Genomic DNA, 22,790 nt, shown 5'->3' with positions numbered 1-22,790 from the left:
TCCTTGTGTGAGGTGCTCCTCGGTTGTACAAGCAGCTGAGTGGTGCTAGTGGCCTGTACTTTGCCATGCAAAATGATAATTACAATGATAAATAAACCCTTCACATACCAAAGTCCAAGCCACGTAGTGAATAACAGGAATTCTAGGAAACTTCCCCTACGGGGAAATTTTTATATAGTTGTCCACTATAGCTACCTGTCCATGCAACTTCTGAACTGTCTTTCAAACTCAAGCTAAACCACTCAGACATTGATTAAATTCAGTGCAGCAGCTCATTCACTTGGCAAGCCCTCTTGAGATCCTTGGAAAGTTTGGTCTGAAGTTGAGTAGAAACCAAAGGAACTGACGTAATACTGCTTTTAACTTAGGAAGCAATTCCTGCCTCGCCTTGGCCAGGCAGCCTATGTGGGCAGCCATTTCATTACAAAGACAGGATTTGCCATGAAAGCCTTTGTGCTGCCTTTTCCCTCTGACCCCTAAGCTGGGAGGCAACAAGAATAATCAATGAGTTGTGCCTAAGGCCTGTAGACCCAGAATCCAGCTACATACTAATACACATTAATATCCACCACTATCTAATTAACTGTTCAGTCTTCAGCGTAATTACATATATTTCTCTAGAATGCTCAATTAATCATCCTTAATTATACATGCCTTCCTGTATCTTTTCTAACTGAACTACTACTTACAGTATTTCTTTTAACCTGTGGATCATGTTCTTTCAAATGAATCTGAACTTTAACCTGTGTTACTGTCATTGGCCACGTGCTGAGCTATCTTCTGCTACCCAGCATGTTTTAGAAATTGATGTGGTGGCAAATACTATGATTTATGTACTATGATACAAACCCCTTTTTAATCACTAATAAAATCTTGTGAAATCTTTTCTGGGAGGACTGAAATTTTCCAGGCTTGACTCAGTTCAAAGGTATACATATAAAAGAAAGCCAAAACTTTTTGGTTTGTTTTGCTAGATGACATAAAGACAAAAGGTTTTTTTATTTTATAAAACATCAGTTTTACCAGTTCCTGTAATTTTATCAAGAATTTCAAAGATTTGATGTTGTTCTTAGAGCCCAAGCTCCTGCACACGCATAATTATGCAAGAGTAAAATGCTTCCAGATTAATAAGAAAGTATCCACTGCTCATATTCGCAAAGAAAATAGGAAAATTTAGATTAGCCATATCCGAAAGGCTCAGAAACCAGAAACACAAAGATAACAACCCAATATTTGCTGTTTTGCAAAAATATCACTATTTGTAAGCAAAGCTGCTTGAGGTGTGGCATTAGCAAACATGGAACCTTGCTCCATTCTTCAGGTAAGTATCAGAAACGTCTGAACTCTGCCACTGGAAACAGATTGTGCAAGTCATCCCGTGCACGTAGCACCTAGTTTTGAAGCATGAAGAAACAGGTTTTGAATCACCAAGGAAATGATACTGAAATATATCTTGGTAAGAACCAGCAGGGAAACATTTCGTCATGTTCCGTAACTCGTAGGTCCAGCTGGCTATGGCATGTGCAGCAGTGCTCCTCAGAAAACACATTTTCCACGTTTATTTACGCAATATATGTGGCATGTCTTGACGGCCATATTAAGGCAGTGTTGACTGGATGCAGAGGGAAGACTACACTGAAAAGGCATAAACACCACAAAACTTTACCCACGTATTTCCCAGGCTGCAGCAACCAGCAGTTTAGGAACATTCCAGTCTTGCCATCGCATTCAGGACACGTGTTTGATAATCACCAGGGGACATACATACCTAAAGATGTACGTGGGTGTAACTCAGTGCTGGCAACGTTGAGTGGTGCTGCATCCACATGAGGCATAACAATAGCTCTCAAAATTCTTGATTACAGTGAAAATAAAGAGTAATTTCACATCCATGTGAGCTGGCTGGCGATCCACCAACAGCCTTCACACACTGCTTTGTGTCTCACCCACACAACAGCCACCCAGTTTGGCTATTCTCCTACTCTGGGGACAGAGTCCCCTCCTCAGGGGGATGGGGAGCTGGCTGCTGTGGGTACTTGTGTCAGCACATGCCACACACAAAGCATTAGGTGGCCCTTGCAGTCTGTCCCTGTGCCCCACATGCTCATCACGCTTATCAGTGGACCCAGGTGGGTGGCTAGGGCGAGTGTCTCCTAGCATGATAGCAGGATGCTGGAAGTGCTGGTGTCCAGGTGGAGAAACCATAGCATGCCAGAAAGGCATTCCCATGGTCATGGCTGGATGTGGCCAGAGGTTCCCGAAGGCATCTGGTTTCCCATAAGGACCAGGGGTTTAAAAATGTTCTACAAATGGGTTTAAAAAGCAGCATTTAAACTATCTTTGGCCTGTACAATGCTGGCTAACATCCCATGGTCCAGGGGCTTGAAGTCAGCCTGGTTCTAATGATTTGCTAGAGGTGGGCAGCAACTCCCCTGGCTGTGGGCAGGCTCTTTTGGGGTGGGAATGAGGTCTCTCCACAGCAGCAGGAGTGGTTTTCCAGCTGCTCCACCTCACCCTTGCGGTTGGTTAGGGAGTGCGTCCCTGGCTGGCAGTCCCACCCCGCTGCTCTACCTGAGGAGCGGCTCCTTAGTCTCATTCTTGGTTGACTTCATGGCAGCCCTTGCACAATCCCTGGAACTACTGCCAGGCATCTCGGTTATGTGAACGCTCCCAGAGCTCTTAGGTACTCAGCTTGAAACAAACTTCAAAGATGCGCTGCTTCTGGTCTTCAAAAGAAAGTTGCTGCTGCACCCAGAGGGGAAGCATTCCCTGGCTTCCCTCCGCCCTGGCTTTCCCTTTCCTCTGCCGCACTGCTCGCTTTTCTCTCTGATGTGCAGCTGCCCTTTCAGCCTCCGAGCCTTTAACCTCACTTCATCAGTGTGAGGTAGGGGTTAAAGTATTCCTCCTTTCCCCATCGTTTCCGCCATGGCAGGGGGCTTTAGCAGAGAGGCAGGGTGCATTGCAAGGTTTCCTTGCCCAGAAGCCCTGCAGAAGGACACCCCGCTGCTGCTGCTGGCCTCTGCCCCGCTCCTTCACTGGGGCCAGGAGGACATGGTGTTTGGGGAAGCCGGGCTGGCAGCTGTGTTTGCAATACAGAACAAATGTTTAAGCTGAAAGGGGCCGGGGGGACTAAGCTGTTTTCTCAGCAAGGCCAATTCTCACTTTTTTTTATTACAAATCTCCTAACAGTTGGATTTCCCCCCCCCGGAATTCCAGTTTTGTGGAGGTAAGTAAAGAGGAGAAGGCTGCAGCCTTTTTAAAAAATAGAATACATAAAAGCAACCTGTTTCTAACTTCACGCCCAGAGAGTAAAGCCTGAAACTATGAATCACAGGCAAAGCCAAATGCAAAGCGGTGCTGTGGGTGCGTATGCCAGCTAGGTACCACCAGCGTCGTGTGGCAGCCCCCTGTCCCGGGGACCTTCCCCAGCACCTCCTCTCAAGAAAGCCAGCCTGGGTTGTAAGCAATTGTGCTCAAAACTCAGTGAATAAAAAGAAGCACAAACACAAGGAGAAAAAACCCTAAGATTTTTCCAGAAGATTCAACCCCCTTATTTCACCATGGAAGGATAGGGTTGGGAGCACGTCCCTCTAATCCTGTCTGTCGTCTTCAAATTCTCTGGTCCATGGACAGACAGGCAGTGTCAGTGATCCCTGCAGTGGAAACCTGTCTGAAAGTGAGCTCTGACAGTCTCAGATCTGCTTTCTCTGGAAGCCTCTCTGGGCTAACCTCTTCAAAGTGCAGGAGGAAAGCACCATCTGCCTGCTGGATCAGAGGAAGAATGAATGAGATTTAATTAAGATGATTTTTACCCTCCAGACAGGTTGTTTAAAAATTAATTTTAGCTCTCCTACCCCTTCGATTAAGCTCATAAGCTAGAGGGAGCAATGCACCCTGAAATACCGATTCGGCCTCTCAGGTGGCAGTGACCTACATTTGCGGGTGCTCAGCCCATGAGCGAATGCCCGGGACTGTTGCTGCCCTGCCACGCTGCACACGGGAGGAATGATCAAGGTGCTGCTTGGGATTAGAGGCAGAGTTTGATGTGAATCCTTTCATTTCTTTTAAATGCATCATGATTCATTATCTAAGGCAGGATCCCATATCAGGTGCATGAAGAAAGCTTTGTGAGAGGCAAGCTGAGGTTCTTTGATCAAAGCTATGCCCTAGGCAACGTGAGGGCGCTTCCCAGCCTACTACAGCTGGTTTCTGTAAAGGCAGACAGCACTGGTTTAAGTGCTGGAATTGACTGGAAGGAAACTTAGATGTGTTTCATTTTTTCCCCAATATTTTTCCCCCTCAGCTTATCAGTCATGTCAGTCCTACACAACAAGGCATAACTGAAGGCCACATTCAATTCAGCTTTCATCTACACCTGCAAAGCTTACATCATCTTCACTGAAGGCTTCCTAAGTGTGGCAGACGAGTATTCAGCTAGGAAAACGTCAGCCTGGCAGAGATAAAGTCATGAAACTCTTGGGAAATGCTGTGGTTACTGAGCCCTGCCCACAGCAGTGCTGATCAGGATGCAGATCTGCTCCAATTAAGTAATGCAGCATGCAAACAATGGGGAAAAGAATTTGAGAAGGAATTTAGGATCTATGAATAATTTTGACTTCAGCTCTCACCAATTATCTATTCCATGGTGTATGGCATAGTCAGTCATTCCCAAGAGCTGCTGAGCACCTTAAATTATATTCATGCAAAACAAACCCTTAAGTGCCTTCATAACGTTAAGGGTCATGAATCAAGTCATTAGTTTATGTGTTGTGCCTGAAAGTAAAGGCAATTCCTTAGCCCGCTCATAGCAAAAGGAGTTGCATATGTCATCATCAGAATGCACTCACTATCAATAATCTTCACAGGAGATGCTTGCCAATAAAATTACTCTAGCTATCCTGCGAAGGGAGCAAGCCTGGCTCGGGAGCAAACCTTGGCAATGCTACACTGATACGAGTCTGCAAACTCAGCAGTAATGTGGGTTCTTGCAAGTTCCTCTCTAATAATCTGATCAGTGTCATTAAGGAAACCTTTTAAGAACAGCTGGAGGTGCCTGGTGACTCTAAGCTTCATGGACCAAGCATTTGTTTTGTTCAGTTTCCCTGACATGCCCTGCATTTCACTGGCAATAAATTTGGCTCCACTACTCAACGTGGTGTTCAACTCGGCGTCACCTTTCTTTCCTGCCAGAAGGACTGGAGTTTTAGCAGCACTTTCCAAACAGATTTCCTGAGGCTTAACATTACACGTGGAACAGGAAATCTGAGCCTGTAAGACTGCACAAAATCTTGTTATTTGTGCCTGGATCTGGTGCTCAGCCAACTGCAGAAGAAACCGATTTAGGTAAATGAACCAAGACAGAGGTGATGAAGAGCTCTCCCAGCTCTCAAGTATTCCTGCATGCTGATGAACTGCATTTGTAGTGAAACGCTGAGACTGTAAGGTCTCCACGGCACTCGGCAGAGCTGTGTTCTCGCCCCCACCCAAGCGCGCTATGGATGAGGACTCAGCTTCAAGTGCAACAAAGCAAATAGTTTCTGCTCACACACACCTCACTCTTCAGGAGAGCGTGCGGCCATGCCTCTTCTGCCTCCACCCACGAGAAACCCAAAAAAACTTGAAAAGATCATGACAGTCAGATGGGATTAGAGCACAAACCCAGATTATGGCCAGTTTAAGACCTGTTTGGACAGGTGGATGCAGACAGCAGAGGTCTTCTGCCCATGCTCCAGGCTGGCACGGCAGGAGCCTGCTCTGATCTGGAGGCAGCGCAGCGCTGTGTTTAGTGCATCCCAGCATCGTGTTCAGCCTGGCACTGGGTAACACAAGCCAGCTGCTGTGTGAAGAAGTGCCTTTTCGAGGTGGGCAATGCTGGCTAAGCATGCTTTCATGGGTGCTGGGGCAGGGCGGCTTGGGTCTGTCTGTACTTGCCCATCTATGAATGCAGGAAAAGAGCTGGAGAGACTCATTCTTCATGGCTCCAGGTCTTCAGGCCTTTCCTCCCAAACTCACAAGTAGCTTTTCTCTGCAGTGGCATTCAGCACATGCTGGCTGAGCCGTCCCCGAAAGCACGAGGTGCTGCAGCCCTGTTGACTCCAGCAGCACTGGAGTTCCCACTTTCGTAATTACCCATCGGCCAGGAGGGGCTGCTTTGGCACCGCCTAACACAAGCCATAGATGCCATCGAACAACGCCCTGTGCCCAGCATCCATCAGAAGCAAAACCTGTCCTGGCTTCACTCGAGCCTGAATTTGTCAGCTTCTAACTTCTGCATCTCATTTATGCCTTTTGCAGCAGTGTAAGGCTCTGAATTAGCAAAGTAAACACACACCTTCAAGCACGGCTTTAACAAAACAAACCAAAACACTTTGAATATGGCCTTACACTTCACGGCAGGCTAGGCAGGTATTTGATGATACACCCTGAACTATGTCCTAGGTAAGAGCATGCTTTGGCCCATCTGATCCGGTTTGTCTTTAAGGTGCCCCTGGGAACTCCAGCCTCCACTGGAAACTTTGACAGGCAGAACAGAGTTAAAGCCAGGAGAGTAAGATTAGTTTTTAGGAAATAATCCTTTGTTGGAGGGGAAGGGGTTTGGAAAGGTTGGAGTCCATGCCAGTGCAATAACCTCGGGTTTCCCAGAGGCACTCAGCGGGGCGGAGGAGCAGGCGCTTCGGTGGTGTCCCGCGGGGAGCTGGGGCACACAGCCCTCACCGGCACGGCTCCATCCTCATGGAGCAGCCCAGCGTCGGAGCAGGGCGAGCAGGTCACGGGAGACTGACAAAGCCAGATCGGATTGATTAAGGGAACATCTAGCAGGCTCATTTTTAAGAAACAGACATTTTTTAATACCTTTAAGACTGATGATGCCACCAGGGTTTTTCTCCTGGTTGTTAATTAAAACCTCTCTCAGACAAGCAGTTTTCAGCCCATGACTTGAAAGAGGACCTGAACCTCCCTTCAGAAGTCCCTGGAAGTAAGTCCTTACAAAGGAAGCACAGTCGTTCTCCCAGGCCGGCATACCTTGCCCCCGCTTTCATCTTGGCATGAAATGCATTAATCACTCTTTCTTTTCACCCATAATAACATAAGCAAGAAGAGTCTAATGAACAGAGTCCTCATCGTCTGATGCTCAGCAATGAGCCATATGGCACATACATAAGTGAAGATTAGCGATTAGACAGGGACTGAATTCCCTGTAACATGATTACAGCATAAGAATAGGCTAGCAAGGGACTGCAACAGCACCTCCTTGGATGTTCATTTTGCACCAGCTAGGAAATGGGGATTTTCAGAATTTTGCTTCTGCGGCTGCCATTTCATACTGGATATAAAGGGATTTTTGATTGAACAGCAGAGCTCAGACAAGGCATGCCATTATTTAAGAATTGGTTACATTTGTGGGTTACCTAGAAATACACCAAAGGACATTATGAAAGGCAGTTGTGTGCTTCTGATGACCACTTGCTAAGATTAAAAGAGGACTATTTGTTTTTCATGAGTATGAGCTGTATAACTTTTAAACCACCCTGGCGTTGCAGGCATAAACTGATACTGGGATGTGTTTGCTCAGTGCAAGAACGTCCTATTATTATGAGCATACATCTGGCAAAGCCCAGCTTTATCACTACTGGTTGTTGCACTTTACTACCTTGCGTTAGTACCGTGTTAGCTACTGATCATTTCAGTTGTGCAGACATTATTTCTTACGATTTTTCCTAAAGGTGTTTGCTGACCACCCATAAAAACCATTTGCAAGGTGTGGCCGTGAGATGCTCAAGGACTTCTCCTGCTCACCTGCAGGTTTATGCAGTGCATTTCCCGGGGAGGGGGGCACCAGCACCCGGCCGGCTCAGCGCTGCACCCACCCTGGTGGGGACAGAAAACGGGCCAAAAGGGTGGGAAGGAAGACTTACTGCAACCCATATAATAAAGATAGAGATCTCCAAACACACCGGTATGGGAAACACCAACTGATAGAGAAGTCTCTCATAAATTTCATGTATTTGTAGCACAGTGTGGCTATCACTGAGGAAAAGAACATTTTAACTGAGACACAGGGGACAAGAATATTAGAATTACTGAGTGCAATCTTTTTGGTTGCTTTAAATATTAAATAGGTTGGGTTTGCTTCAATATCTTGCTTATCATTTATGGTGAGAATAATTTCTACTTCCCAAAGACCCAAATCTTTATGAAAAGCATTATGAATCTGATCTATTTGAAATGCAGCTCTAAACCACAACAAATATAAACTCTCTTTCAAAGACATTTCAATCTAAATAACTTTTATGACAATTTTCATGCTAAAATTGATCAATAAATGAACATTTTTTTTCCTCTTGTTGTTTGTATCCTACAAATGCTGTGTCAGGGCCAGCTTGTCTCTATATGTTTGATGACAACAGAAGAAAAATGATGTACTATTGCATAATTATTTTATGTCCAAGACAGGTTTCGTTATTCCCTTTTTCCAACACGTGGCTCCTCCCATGGGCTCTCTTGGACTGGTTTTTCCCAGACCTCATCCCAGCCTGGTTTCTCACTGGGGGCTCAGCCCCAGGACCCAGCTGGCTCCTCAGCCCTGCACCAGCCACCATCACAATCTTTTTCTCCCTTTTTTAATTACCTGTTTAAAACCAGATTGTTCATACACATCAGACTTGCGCTGGGTGGGTGCAGTATTTTTAATATGTCACTGTTACCGTCTCATAGATGGTCTCACTTACATGAGGTTAAAGACGCTAATTTCAAAAACACAAAGCAGGTGCTGCAGAATGAGTCATAATCAGAAATAAGGACATAGAGAGACAGCATAAGGTGTTCTTCCAGATATTCCCCACTTACTAGAAAATTTCACCTGTGGGAAGTCTTTGAACACCTCCGCTCTGAATATTTCCTGAGTCTTTTTTGCTCTCGTGATATGAGCCTTGCTGTCCCGTCTCTTCTGGGAGGACTTAGGCCTTGGGCAGAGGCTCCGGGCTCCAGCACTTCACAGTGAACACATGGCGCTAGTCCTCTGGTGACCTGCTCGGAAAGCAGGAATGCTCTCCAAAGAGCAGACACCAAAGCGTGTCTTACCAAAAAAGGTGAAACTCAAGTGCAGCCTCGCAGCTCTCAGCTCACCTCCCCCACTACAATATAGCCTGTCTCCTCCTGGTCTAATGCATGAGTCCCAGCGTGGTCCTACAGCCCCCCAGAGACCCCCAAAAATGCATTTCTCATGGCTCGTATCCTGGACTTTGCTCTCTGTTGGTGCTCTCCCTCTGAGGAGGTGCAGGCACGGGGGACAGGCCTTCAGTCACCCATAAGGATCTAGTTCTCAAGTGACCACCATCGCCACGGGCTCCTCAACTGCATAATCCAGGTCCTGTACCACCACACAGCAGCTCGCTGTCCCCCGCCACGCAGCTGGGAAGGGGCTAGACACAAGTCAGCTCTGGGTGCTAAGGAGTCAACCGATGTCCTCATACCCTGGTAGCCTGAAGGGCTAAAGAGACTGTATTTTTTATCTTAATCCCTAAAAAAAAACCCCTCTCCTTTTCGAGGCCAACATGGGCAGTCGCTCGTAATATTTGTGACACTGATGCTTTATGCATAACTTTATCTTACAAAGACCTTCCAAAGGGTCCCTTTGGGAGTGATGCTGCTGAGGCCACCTGATGGCTGCACTACTGACGCCGTCCCCTGGCACATTGCTCGGTGCCCAGCCTCCCTGCAGAGCTCCCCAGAAAGCGGCGGCAGTGCTTGTCACCTTCCCGCCGTGAATCAGGTCCACGCTGAAGTGGATGGGCACGAGACACAAGAAACCTCACAGCAGCCTTTGACGCCAGCCTGATCTAGGAATGAAACACTTGTTTTAACTTGCAAACACACAACATTCACCCCAAGCTTTCCTACCCCATCACAGAAACGAGGGATGGGAAGGGGCTCCCGGAGCACACACAGGCAGGTCCTGACTGCTCTGTGAATGATTCATCAGGAACACTGTAAACTCAAAGTAAATGCAACATGTTTTATTTAAGGTTGGAATAAATTACAACTGTAAAGCATAATTTATTGCTTTATAAATTTTCTGCTCTTAAAAGGCATTAATATCAAACATAAACAAAACAAAGACACATTTGATTAGCAGTTCAGTTCTCAAGCTTCATGAACAGCTCAGCAGGGGGATTTCATTCTATATACAATTGAAATCTCTGATCACAGGCTCGTAAACTTGACTTTGACATGTCTTATCATCATTCAGACATATTGAGGGGACTGTAGGTGTGTTCATTTGCTTTAGGATATAATTTTTATTGCAATTTTCCCTAAAATATCCCATTGAATACCCAGTCCTTCATTCCTCACGCAAATACAAATCCCACTGGTTTCAAAAAACTCCTTTAAAAGATACGTTGGGTTTTCTAACCCTGTGGAAGGAGGGCTTCCAAGTCTAAACCAGGAATTACTCTGGTCCCAAAACTAAGTGAAAACAAACTCCTCCTAGGTTAAAATACTGAAATCCCATGCACAAAAAATGCATCCTCCCATTCTGAAGATTCTGCAAAAAATCCCAGCATTATCTAAGCGAGCTGATGCAGATAATTCATATTCTTATTGTACAGTTACTCCATGCCTGAGACTGGTATGAATTTTGCTCAGCACCTGTACTCCTCTAGGATGCAGACCCAGGCAAGTCCTGTCTGCCCCGAGCCCTGGGGACGAGCGGGTGCTCACAGGAGGCTAGGTGCACCCAGCGCTTCGCAGTATCCAGCCCTGAATGCACAGATGCTGTGACACAACGAGCTGGATCTGCCTAGCTCCAGCTAGATATGACGAGCAGAAGGAAGGCCAAAAAGCCCCTTCCTCGGCCTCCTGGGGAGTCACAGCTCCTGAATGCCAGAAAAGGAATGAACATTGATGAGTAGCTCTCATTGCACCACAAAAAAGGATTCCACCAAGGCATCCTGCCCTGCTCTGACCCTCTCGCACTGCGAGGGCCAAGTGCTCCCCGTGCCTCGGCTCCAGAACAGCCTCTCCCTGAGCTATTCCCTGAGCAGGGAGTGTGCACCTCTGCTCGTGCCTTCCTGGCTGGGTCCGAAGCAGTACAAAATGAGCTTATGCCCTGTATTACACCAGAGGTAAAACTCTCCATAAACAGAACTGGAGAATCCCGTCTCAATTAGCCCTTGGAACAACTCAGAAAGTTTGCACAGAAAATCTCCAGGGCACAAAACTAACTTTAAAAATAATGAGCCACTGGTACAGAAAATCCTTCGAAAACTCGCTCGGTATTACTGAGAAAGTTCCTATTTAGAGAAGGGTTTCTTCTCATACCAGCCTCTAATGTTCTTGTCATGCCTACAAGAATGTAAACAGCTGGGTGAGATGCAGGATATTACTGAATGGGAATGGTTAAGTCTATTACTAAATCCAAGACATAGATATCAAACTTGAAGGAAAATACTGTTACATTGATCCTGGTGTGATTTCAGTTTTCACTAAAATTTCATCAGTAATGTACGTATCTTTTGTATGTTTTATGCATAATCTCATTTAAAAAAACAGCAAACAAACTTTCTTCTTCTAAACACGGTTTCCTCAGAAGATGTGTTTCTGTTGTGCCGTGAAGGATGGCCACCTTCGACCTCTGCCAGGCAGTACAGCAGATTGCAGGCACTGCATTTGCCCGTAATGGCTGCCAACAAGCCAAGCGCCACGGCACAGCTTTGGTGGGAGGCTGGGAGCGTGCAGGGCTGCACCTGGAGCTGTGCCGAACTGGGCCACTTTTCAGTGTCCTCCTCGTTCAGGGACTGGACAGGTTTAGCTCCCAGCCGCATGGTAAAGTGCTTAACGGAGGGGTGGGGAACAGTAATGCCCCTTCTCCACCTCAGCTCCTGCCTTGGGAGAGGCTTGTGGAAAGGTGGCTTTGTGGCTGGATACGCTGCAGCTGGGACAAGGGCACGCATATGGTGTGTGCCTGATTCATCACCATCTTAGAGAAACATAACTCAGAAATGTGCAAGCCTTTAAAATCATCAGTCATCTCATTTATGCTCACCGAGAACAGATTCTTGGCAGACTTTTTTTCCTTAGGAGTTCTGAATTTTTCTTTGAAGATGAGGAGGAAAGCTAGCCTTCAGGGAGAGGGACAAGCAGAGACACTTGCAAATTAAAATGCATGCACATGTCATCCACCACAGCAGTGACCTCCAGTCTGCACTTTACAACACAACATCTTATTATCTTGAACCCTAATTTCTCATCCCTTTCAAAGGTTCCCAAGAGCATTCCTTTCTGTGTCAGTGAGACGTCCCAGGGGACTCTGCAGAGAAAACTAATGAGAGGAACAAACTGTTGTCACCAGGACAAGTTACAGGGTTACAATCAAGCCACAGACTCTGGAGGAGCAGGACAGGGAGCAGACTTACTCCATTTTCTGGTGCAAGTTCCATACCAAGCAGCAAGCCAAGCCCACAGTGAGAAGGAAGATGGGCTAATGGTTAGTGCACTGGACTGGGATTTGGCAGATGGAGTTAATTCACCTTCCCCTTGTTCTTGAAGCATCAGAAAAAGGAAACAATTTGTATTAACTTCAGGGTGCTCAAACATTCCCACCTGAGCAAATACCCCCAAAATACTTCTCCTCTCTTAACAGTTCTTAACAGCTTACGCATTGCCCCTCTCAGACTAAGCACACCAGACAGAAATCTTCTAAGGAATCACACCTCTTCTAGGAAAAAAAGAACCGACAAACTTCAGGATTGCTACATCTCGGCTAAGGCTCATTTACTCACCTCCAAAGCCTCTTACCCCTCCTGATCTTCACTCCCAGGCTGCCTGTTTGCTGTGCACTTGCACTCAGAGAGAGCAGATTAGGAGCTCCCAAATCCATTCACATCTTTATTTCTAATTCACCGGGTTTTGCCTCCAGCAAGGCACTCAGGCCAGCACTGTCTTAGGGGTTTCTGTTTAAAGCACCTTCTGACTGACTGACCTGAAAAGCAGATGGGACAATCAGTGAGCGCACCTCAAAGCAAAGCTGTTAACTGGTGCGTTTGCTCGTGGGGAGGGCAGCATTCAGCCACTCTACCAAAATACGGCAGGCATATTAATTAGTGGTTACAAAATGCTCTAACTTTTCACAGACCTTTATAAATGCTGAGCATTTTAATCGGCAGGACAGCCATGCCTGAGAATTCAGTGCAGTGTTAGAAACTGACATTTTCCTCTCCTACAGTCCTTCCCGTCACAAAGTGTCTCATGGAACAAACAAATGTCTATATCGTGATTTTAGCAATGGAGGAACTGGGTCAGGGATGGACACCGGCTGGATTAGACCCATGGAGCAGATGAATGACTTAGTCAAGTAAAAAACTAAGTCACTTGATGCCAGGCCCAGTGCTCCATCCCCCCCACCAGAGGTTACTAAATAGGGGACATAAATAAGCCTCCAAAGGAACTGATGTATCACGATGGGCAAAGAGCCTCTGAAGCTACGCATAATGGCATAAAGTACAGCACAAGTATATTACATATTTAGCTCTATCCCTGCTTCTCTGTCGTGAGGGCAGCGGGTTGCTTGGACAGTTGTCTTCTGGTCAGCCTATTACGCTATTTCCTATGGAAATGCAGGTAAAGGGGTGTGTGCGATTCAGTAGTAGAACAGGAGTTTGGTTTTACACGGGCTGAAAGAATGTTTCTTATACACAAATGAGATTTTTGCATGCATCTGCACACTCACCCAGATGCTGCCTCTGCCGTGCTCCATGCCTGAGTTTCATGACAGGTTTTCTCTGCGTAGCAGGCATATCATACGCACACAGTGACCTGGTACAAGAGCACATTCTGCAGGCCAAGTCTCAGGCAAAAATTTGCCTACAAAACCTAAGTGTGTTGGTATTTTGCAGTGAATCGGGCTTTCACTAGGAATTAACATAAGCTGCAATAACTAATCTTATACTCTGTGCACTTGCTTATTTTCTTTTCACAGTTCAACCACTTTCTTCCTTAATACTAAAACACTAATGTCTTACATAGCATTCAGAGCATTATTTTCTGCTGGCTGTGTTTCTCTATGCTCTAAGCCTCTATCACAATGCATGCAAAGGATAATGGCTGAATTTGTAATGCTTTTAACTAAAAAAATACTTTTAAAAACATAAACCATAAATTATTTATTCCTCTTTGTCCATTGTTTTAAGCACTGAGTCTTCTCCCAAGATTTTACACAGTTCATTCAGTCTCTGCTGCATTTTAGGAATTCCTGCAAGTTGGGATTCCAGTCTCTGTTTTTCCTCACTCAGTGATAGACGGATAGCAGTGTCCAACTGCTCGAAACGCCAGCCGCCTTGCCCGTCAAACTGCAGCAAGTGAGTGTGGTACTTCCTGCAGCAGAAATGAAAACATTAGTAATGGCTCAGGGAACAGATGGTTCATTTTTGCACACAAATTTGGATGTCTGTGCCTCTTTTCAGGGGTGCTTCTCAGGAAGTTGAGAGTTGGCCCATTTTGGATCACTGGGTAAAACATTTTTTCCGTGATTCATAATCCCAGGATGCTCTTTCGAAAGGGATTTGGGTATTTCAAAGCCTGTCACCAGGACTCCCTAGTCCATCTAGTAAAATTCAGCAGCGAGGTGCCAGCTGTAGGCTATTGGCACTGGTGTAGGCTCCCCAGCTGGGACGGTGATTGCCTCCAGCAGCCCGCGCGGCCGGGCTCGCTGAGGCCCTCACCTGCAGCGATGCGGGCAGGAGCGGGCAGCAGGGCTGTGGAGGGGACCCTCATCATCTGCTGTCCCTGGCCAAGGTGGCGGCCTCCTTTTTTCTGCCTCCCTCTTAGCAGTGTGTCTGTGGCTACAGTTGCCTTCACTGCAACTCCACCAGACTCCTTTTTATCCAGAAGCTTGAACAGCAGCAGCAGACAAGGCTCCCTTCTCCCCCAGGGATGCTAGTCCCAGTTTATTTTATTTACCTCGCTTTCTGAGAGACGTTTTCCCTCTTTAGCAGAAAATACATTCAGACAGGCACGGTATACCTGAGGCTACTGATAAAACTCTAGTTTGTTCAAATTACACCTCGGTTTGTTCCCCTGCATCTTATAAGGCTGGCTAAAGAAACCTCCAGTCCTAAAATATGCTTCAGTTTGCAAGGGGCCAAAATAAAAAAGTCTGTGTAGGAGTCACAGATCTTTCAGTGAGTATCAGGGTGTGCGCACCGAAAATATTCAAAGGTGTACATGTGGAGTTCGTCAAGACCTGACAAGACATTTATCAGGAGGTGCAAGAGGAAGGGCAGAGAGTTCCCTCAGAGCTGCTGGTATGACTGTGTAATTTATCACTATAAATTATAGAAGATCAGACACATCATAAAGCAGTGATTATAAATCCCATCCAGGGAATGTGACAGTTTAATAAACTCAATAGCTTATGACATGGGACTCAAAAGAGATTCAACACCAGGCTTATATTCACCACTTCTTGCATATTATTCTTTGTGACACCAAATGCTTAACCTATGCCTCTATTTTACCCCTATCAAAACCCCAAAAAATCAGGAAGCTAAGATAGGTGATTGAGGCGTCCAATGTTCGTGGTCTAGGAAAGTAGCCAATCTTTTGATTAAAAGAGCAAATGTTTCCCAGTATAATCTTGAGGAGGAGAAAACAGCATGTGAACCCAGTTTTTGTCGATGCAGTGCAGTCCCTGTGGAAGCATACCTAATTTAAAGGCCTTTGATGCTTATTTCTAAATACTCAGCACTTCTGTTTACTTCTCCAGAACCCCACAAATCATTAGATTTCTGATCATTTCTGTAACACTATGGAGGTTACAAGAACGATCCCAAACCTTCCTGAATAGCACTAGTACTAGGAAACAAGAAATGTCAGCAGGAAACTGAACTCAAAAGATCTTTCTCACAAGTTCTTTTGAGTAACTTCCCTCTGCATCATCATTATTTATAGGTAAGATGCTCTCAAACACCTGTTTTCTTGAGCAGTCGTTTTAAAATAATGCCAAACTTTAAAAAATTTAAATACTACTTTTCTTTTTAAGTGTAATTTAAATTATTTTAAAAACTAATGTCTCTGTGACATTTTTTTCCTATCAGAATACCCATTTTTTCTTAACATTTAGGAAAAGCCATTTCCACTGTCACCATCTACACAGAGGAGGGAGGAATGCTGAAGAAACCATTCTTTTTCAGAGAAGCAGAGACTGATACAATTTCTTTCCTTTGAGGCAACAGACTGGTAATATTTTTTTGTCATCGGTTTAAAAAAAACAAACAATCTGACAGTAGAGATCAAGGAGTTCAGAACAAATAGTCTCTGCTAATGTTAGCTTACACCTTTTTGATCTCCTTATGCCCTTTAAAGTATTTGGTTGTTTTATGTATTCAGTACCTACATTTATTTCCTTTGAGGGACTCTTCCATACTTAGTACTCCCTCACTAGAATGATGTTTCTCAGAATTCCAGTATTTCTTTTTTTAATAGCCAATCAAATTTTGAAAGCATACAAACCCTGCAGATAGAGGACACAACTCAAGTTAAAACACCAGATGTATTATTCCTATGGAAGAACAAAGAGTAGTTTAACCACTTGCCATGTTTCCCATCTTCTCCCTGCACTGGTAAACTTCCCCGGGATAGCTCATGTGTTTTGGCACCTTTACAGAATAATCTGGTGATAGCTGTTGTGGCTGTGGTGTGGTGGACTAATTAATTGCCTCTTAGATACCTGCATCTTGCTATTAATAGTTAATAACTGAATCACATTTTAAAAAAAAAAAAACAAGAGGAAGGAATAAATACATGTCAAAGAATGAAAAAAATCAATGCTAAATGCATTTACATCCCTATTATTGTAGATAAGTTATCTTAGAAAATGCAGTAGATATTGATTAAACAACTCCCCTAGTATGAAGAATAAAGGCCAATCCACTGCCTGGCAGAAAGGTAAAAGCAAGGACCATGATAAACCCCTGAACATACTTACCAAAGAGAAGGTCTGTGTGTTATAGAAAGCAGGGATATCCCAGCAGCTTTTGCAGCTTGGAATATCTTTCCTTCAACGTCAATGCTTACAGCACTTGTGCATTCATCCAGCAATGCATATTTCGGCCTTTCAAAAGCAGATAAAGAACATTACTCTTCTATGTTTTGGACAGTATTCCTATGTACGATGTTTAATTGAAAGAACAACAGAAAGGAGAGAGCTATTTTTGCCAGACAACTCTCTCATCTACAGCTGGAAGCTGGCTAGCAACAACATAAAGTGTCCATGCATTATTCAGGTGCACAGACAGGTTCCAGGAAAAATGAGGTTTATTTCCTGGTCCATCTGAGTACACAGTGATTTAATTTCTATGTTCTAGTTTGACCTAGTACTATTCTGTCCTGTCATCAAGTCACGCAATAGCTACAGCCAACCCAGAAACTTTCTGTGCATTGCTGTGTATGGACTGGGCTGCCCCTGCGTGCTTGCAGTCTCCAAAACCAAAACCTTTTGGAGCTTGGCTTTCAAACTCCCATAGCCTCTGCAACAGTCCATCAGACTTCTGTAATATTTGTAGGACAGATGCAGGGAAGATGTTTGCACCTGAGATGTTAAAGAAAGGAACATCTGGAAAATGTAATGCTATGTGGCCAAAGGCAAGCTTAAGTAAGAAGCATCGCCCAAACTAAAAGCAGAGCTTGTACGAATAAATGACAAGGTCTGCGGTCCTGTGCAACTGTCTAGCAGTTTTGCATATTGCACGGAGATTATAGTCTACTACTGCCCGAACTATTACAGCAAGCCTGCAAAACTCTTCCTCATTTTCAGATACTACTTAAAGAACAAATCAAAATGCTTACTTATGGTAAAACATCCGAGCCATGCCCATCCTTTGTTTTTCTCCTCCTGATAAGACATCCTTCCAATCCATAATGGCATCCCAGCCTTTTAAAAAAACGCAAACAAAACATGTCAGGACAATGTAAGTTTATGAAGGAAATGCAGCTTCACTTGCAACAACTCCACAATCTGCAACCAAAATCATAAAGAGCATTTCCATTGCAGAAGAGACAGCTCAGGGCTCCAGATCACATCTTCTGAAATACCTCCATGCCTTAACACTGGCACTCAATTGGAAAAATTTCCCAAATACCATGTCAATTTGGGAAGTGGAATTTAACCTTCTTGGTCATGTAGGTATTGTCAAAAAACTTTACTTACCATCTCTTTGAAAAACATCTTTTACCTTTGTATAATAATTTTATTCTGTCATGTTCATTTTATAGAACGATTTATAGAACAATTTGCTATTATTTCTTGAAAGGTGTGTGTGGAAATTTAAAAACAATTTCAAAGAAATGAAGTGCATAAAGTGCATAAAGAGCAGTGCTGGACTCTGCTCGCTACTGTAGGCAAAGAACAACTGTCGGCAAACTCAACGGAAACACAGATGCAGACACAGGGATGCCTTCTGTGTGCACAGACAAGCAGCTAACATACAAAACTGCGTACAGACAGGAGGATTTTCTATACAAACTTCTTGCTATCTCGTATTAGAAATGGCCCACAAGTGTTATAACACTGGGTATCCTTATTTAATATTCTGCATGGCCTCTAAATTATTTTTTTTCTTTATCACTTTCAGATACATGCAACGGGAGCATGATGCATTTTATTTGCAATCTTACGGTGGACTGTGTTTCTATGAGTACTCTGGCATGATTTGTTCCCACTAATGAAAAACTTCAAATACCAAATTACCCTACTGAAAGTAAGTTTTCAATCAAACAGTCCAGATGTGGCGAAATAGATGAGTTTTGAAAAGGGAGAGTGTGGATGTAAGGAAAATCTGATAAGACATCTCTCTCACTAGATCATCTGTTCATGAGACAGGCAGCTGGAGCGGGGCCGAGCGAGGAAGAGAAAATTTTTCCAAATCAGCCCAGAAGCACTGTAACTAAAAAATGAACAACACAACCAAAAACCCTTTTCTGCCACTGCCCAACTGAAAATAAACATTTGCCAGAAAAGACTATCAACAAGGTAGGTGGGCTGTGTCATTCCTGATACCTGAACAAAGGTGAGACAAGGGGGGCTTGTGAAGGTGCAGGAGGCTGGGGAGTGCTCTGCCCGTGCTCGGTGCTACAACAGGGCTTGGTAGGTCTGAACAAAACCTCAGTGAAGCATCTGGTGAGAGGCTGTGTGACTGAAAACAGGAATTGATAACGCTAGAGACTTAATTCCAAGAATTTGCTCTACGTAAAATTGCAAAATGTAATGTCATGATTTTTTAATGCCTGTGTATATAGTTAGATTTAGAAAACAGGCACGCACACACCAGGAATACATCACCTTCAGTGATCCTATTGTTTTTCCTTAGTTTCCTTCCATTCTTGTTTAAGGATCCCAGTGGGCACCCCCCCGGGGGCACACACGGTGCTTTCTATCAGCGGGCTCCTAGCGAAGACGGAGTTGTGTAATGATTAACTGAATCACCATTTGGATGAACTCTGGTAAAGGGAACAGATAAACAGAGGTGGCTGCTGCTGTGCAGCCCCGGTGCTGGGACCACACAGCGAGCTGGAGTCCTGCTCCACCAACACCCTCAGCTTCCAAAAAGGTCTGTAGACCACCTGGATCACTCCTTTTTGACAAAGGGTTCTACGGGCAAGGCATGGGAATGGTCCTTCATGAAAGCCATAGAAACGACCGTGCTTCTGAAGACAACGTTCAGGCTGCTGCTTATATTCTGTCATTTTTAAGCTGAGAATATCGGCAAGCTCCAGGGATCTGGATGTGAGCTAGGGTGCGGGTGGCTGCACACGTGTGCACACGTGCCTGGGGAAGCAGTGCCTGCTTTCATACAGTTTCTTCCAAATCAGCCAGTTTATAAAGACTTATTAAAAGACAAAAAGGGAATGAAGTTCAAGAAGCAGCACCATCTTGTCAGCGAAATCATGCTATTATTTCCTCTACAGGTGTAAGATTCAGCCCCCATTTACCAGGATACAATGGTCATCTCTGTGGTCACGTCAACTTACATTCTAACTGAATATTAGAAGTGCGTCTTGTCTCTTCCTACCTAACTCCCTCCCTGAGCTTTCCTATTTGCCACTTGGAATGCCTCAAACAACACATAAGGAAGGATTCATTTTAATATTATCCCTTTCAAAAACTATTTTCCAATGTCTGAACAATTTCTGGTGAACACTGAGGCATTGTAACTCACAATAAACTGACTCCCTACTGCGCACTAACAATAATGCACCTACATGTTTCTCTTTTCTTCCTGCTGACATGGCACAGGTCAGTGAAGGTCATTAGTGTTCTGAAAATATCAGCCAAGTCAGTGGCTTACGTCACCCATAGCTACATCCACTTTACAAATGAAGAAATGAAATGGCTTGTCCATGAACACAGAAGAAATGAAATGGCTTGTCCATGAATGCAGCACAAATCTCTCAGTAGGTACAAACATAATCCTGGCTTTCAGAGTCCAAATTCCTTGCCCACCTTCTTGTTACATGTAGCCTTTGATTGCAAACAGTATGATGTAGACGTGATGAATACTGGATGTCACAAGAAATGCCTTCTGCAAGCAGTAATACAAAGAGCGTGTGTAATGTGCTGGGGCAGAGTAACAGCGGTAGAAATACATACAGCTGTTACCAGAAACTAGTGATAGCCTCATGATAGCAGCATTTCATTTTCTTGCATGGCTTCTTTTACAATTCCTTTTACCGCAATTTTCTGAAGGAAAAAGCAAGCTAAATTTGATCACAAAAAAGGGTTACATCTGGGGTCTGTAGCGCTATGTATCCTTCATCCTTGTGAATCCTTGCACTTACAGGCAAGACAGACCATTCAGCTGCCATAAAAATAACATGCTTAAAAGTTCCTTTTCCAGATCTACGTTCCAATGCACCTCATCAGACATGGACTGGAGTGTTACAGCTTCACGACAGAAGAAAGGCTACCACAGCAACCTACAGCCAGGGAGTCCACCCCTGGCGAGTTTTTGAATGTGGAGGCCTCTTGCTTGCACAGCGTGTGTCCCCAGGCAGCTGTCAAAACGGAATCGACCCAGGGTGCCGTGCAGGATGAATATGCAAGGGCAATCCTTAGCTGAGGAAGGAACAAAGAGACCATCAACTGCGTGAGCGCCAGCTCAGCATGACACTGCAGGGATTTGTGTCTCTGGATTTCAGAGCCACTGGAAAAGCCGGCTGAGACCTCCAGAGTTCCTGCTGGTACCAGTAACAAAAGCAAATCCAGGGCTAAAATGAGCAAATGAAAAAATCTCGGAGAGAGGAAATATGCTTGTCTGTGTGTTTATATGTGGCCTAGCACAAAGGTTCCCTGGACAAGACCCAAAGATATGACAAATGTGCAAACTAATGAGGAATAATTATAATCTGGGGTGCTGGGAAATCATAAACAGGTTGAACTTGTTCAGTAATGTCATCAGCCCCAACCTGACAGGCCCGGTCATGCATTCAGCGTGCTGCTACACGTACTCATGGCTCCTCTCATGTGACAGGCTACTGGCAGCCTAAGGCTGCATCACGATTGACACTTGCTAAATATACACAGATTTTCAAAGCAGGTCATAAAGGAACCACCTTATGTATATCTACGGCGCATCTCGATGCTGTTACCCACAATTTCTGGACATGTCTTTTCACCACCCATGCTGAATACAACCTTCTTTGCTACCCTCATTTTGCATGAAATTATTGTTCTGGTAGAGCTAGCAACTTTGCAGGTGTTGATGGGGGCACTTTATTGATAATGTAAAGGTAAGTAACAAAATGGCATTCCTCTAATATCCAGCAGGTGAGAAAAACATCGGTGTGGGCCTCAGTGGGAAGGAAATTCTGCCCCTCACAGCAAGGGGGGCTACAGTTAACAGCAATTGCACTGGGTTCTTCTAGGGCTTAGGCTCAGGGACAGGTGGAATGGTGGCGTTGGGGAGAGGGATTGTTGTTTTGGTGGTTTTGAGGTATTCTGTTGTTACCAGCTGCACAAAGTTTCATGAGGGTAACACAGAAGCTGAATGCCAAACTGGGCTACTTATTCTTGTAACCATTCTATTTACTCCTAACTGAGTCAAACCTTATTGCTAGAAAAAGAGGAATTTCTGCCATTGGCAGCAACAAGAACGTCAGGCTCTTGTTGGCTACTTTACACTTGGAATCTGGTGACCCTTGAACTGATGCAATGTGGAATTAATTCAGCTAAAGACAATAAAGTTACGCCAGGACAAATAACTTGAGTCAGAGCTGCGCACTTCTGGCTCCATCTGGCTTTTTCGTAACTGCCCACATGGAGCAGAACACAAAACCGCAAAGCATCATATGCTTGACATTTGTGGTCAATTAAAGCACAACAGGATCATGCCCTAAGAAGCCTGCTGTCTGGTAGAGGCCTAATACTGCAGGGGATAGGTGAAAGGGGAAGAGACAGAAGTAAGGCTCTGAAGAAGAGGAGGATCTACAGAAAAAATTACTGAAGAATTATATTAAATTTCTATAACTTAATGATTGACAGATAGTTAGCTCCATTCTTAGAACAGTTTACGGAAACGGTTCAAAATAGCATGGACATATCGCATATATCCAGAAGAATCTGCATAACTAAAAATGGTTTCATTGGGTTTTTTTCAGATGTAGTACATTTTCAAAAAGTGTCTATAACACGTAAATAGAAACTCGCTGGCAATTTTTCAGCAAAACTTTTTTCTATTGAAAAAGCCAGTGTTTGTCAACCATCAAAGCAGTTTGCAAAAAGGAAAAAGACGGTTTGG

General features: G+C 44.5%; 1 protein-coding gene across 5 annotated transcripts in view; it reads right to left on the bottom strand.

Annotated features, from left to right (window-relative positions):
- Nucleotides 1–9,995: 9,995 nt before the first annotated feature.
- Nucleotides 9,996–22,790, bottom strand: part of ABCD2 (ATP binding cassette subfamily D member 2) — a 50,009-nt gene continuing 37,214 nt past the window's right edge. For 2 of the 5 annotated variants that reach the window (XM_087766127.1, XM_009462959.2), the window contains exons 8-10: nucleotides 17,845–17,929; nucleotides 16,985–17,110; nucleotides 9,996–14,373 (exon numbers count right to left, since the gene is read on the bottom strand). In XM_087766127.1, the coding sequence (XP_087622253.1) occupies nucleotides 14,163–14,373; nucleotides 16,985–17,110; nucleotides 17,845–17,929 (422 nt within the window). In that variant the 3' untranslated portion in view covers nucleotides 9,996–14,162. Of the gene's footprint in view, nucleotides 14,374–14,405; nucleotides 16,511–16,984; nucleotides 17,111–17,844; nucleotides 17,930–22,790 lie in introns of those variants that run through there. The other 3 variants (XR_015706528.1, XR_015706529.1, XM_087766128.1) reach the window with 3 other exon arrangements.

Source organism: Nipponia nippon, unplaced genomic scaffold (genome assembly GCF_047370975.1).
Source record: "Nipponia nippon isolate SJK-2023a ecotype South Korea unplaced genomic scaffold, ASM4737097v1 scaffold_3, whole genome shotgun sequence".
Classification (NCBI taxonomy): domain Eukaryota; kingdom Metazoa; phylum Chordata; class Aves; order Pelecaniformes; family Threskiornithidae; genus Nipponia; species Nipponia nippon.
Note: the sequence above shows the minus strand (reverse complement) of the source record. Positions and strands in the feature narration are given on the sequence as shown.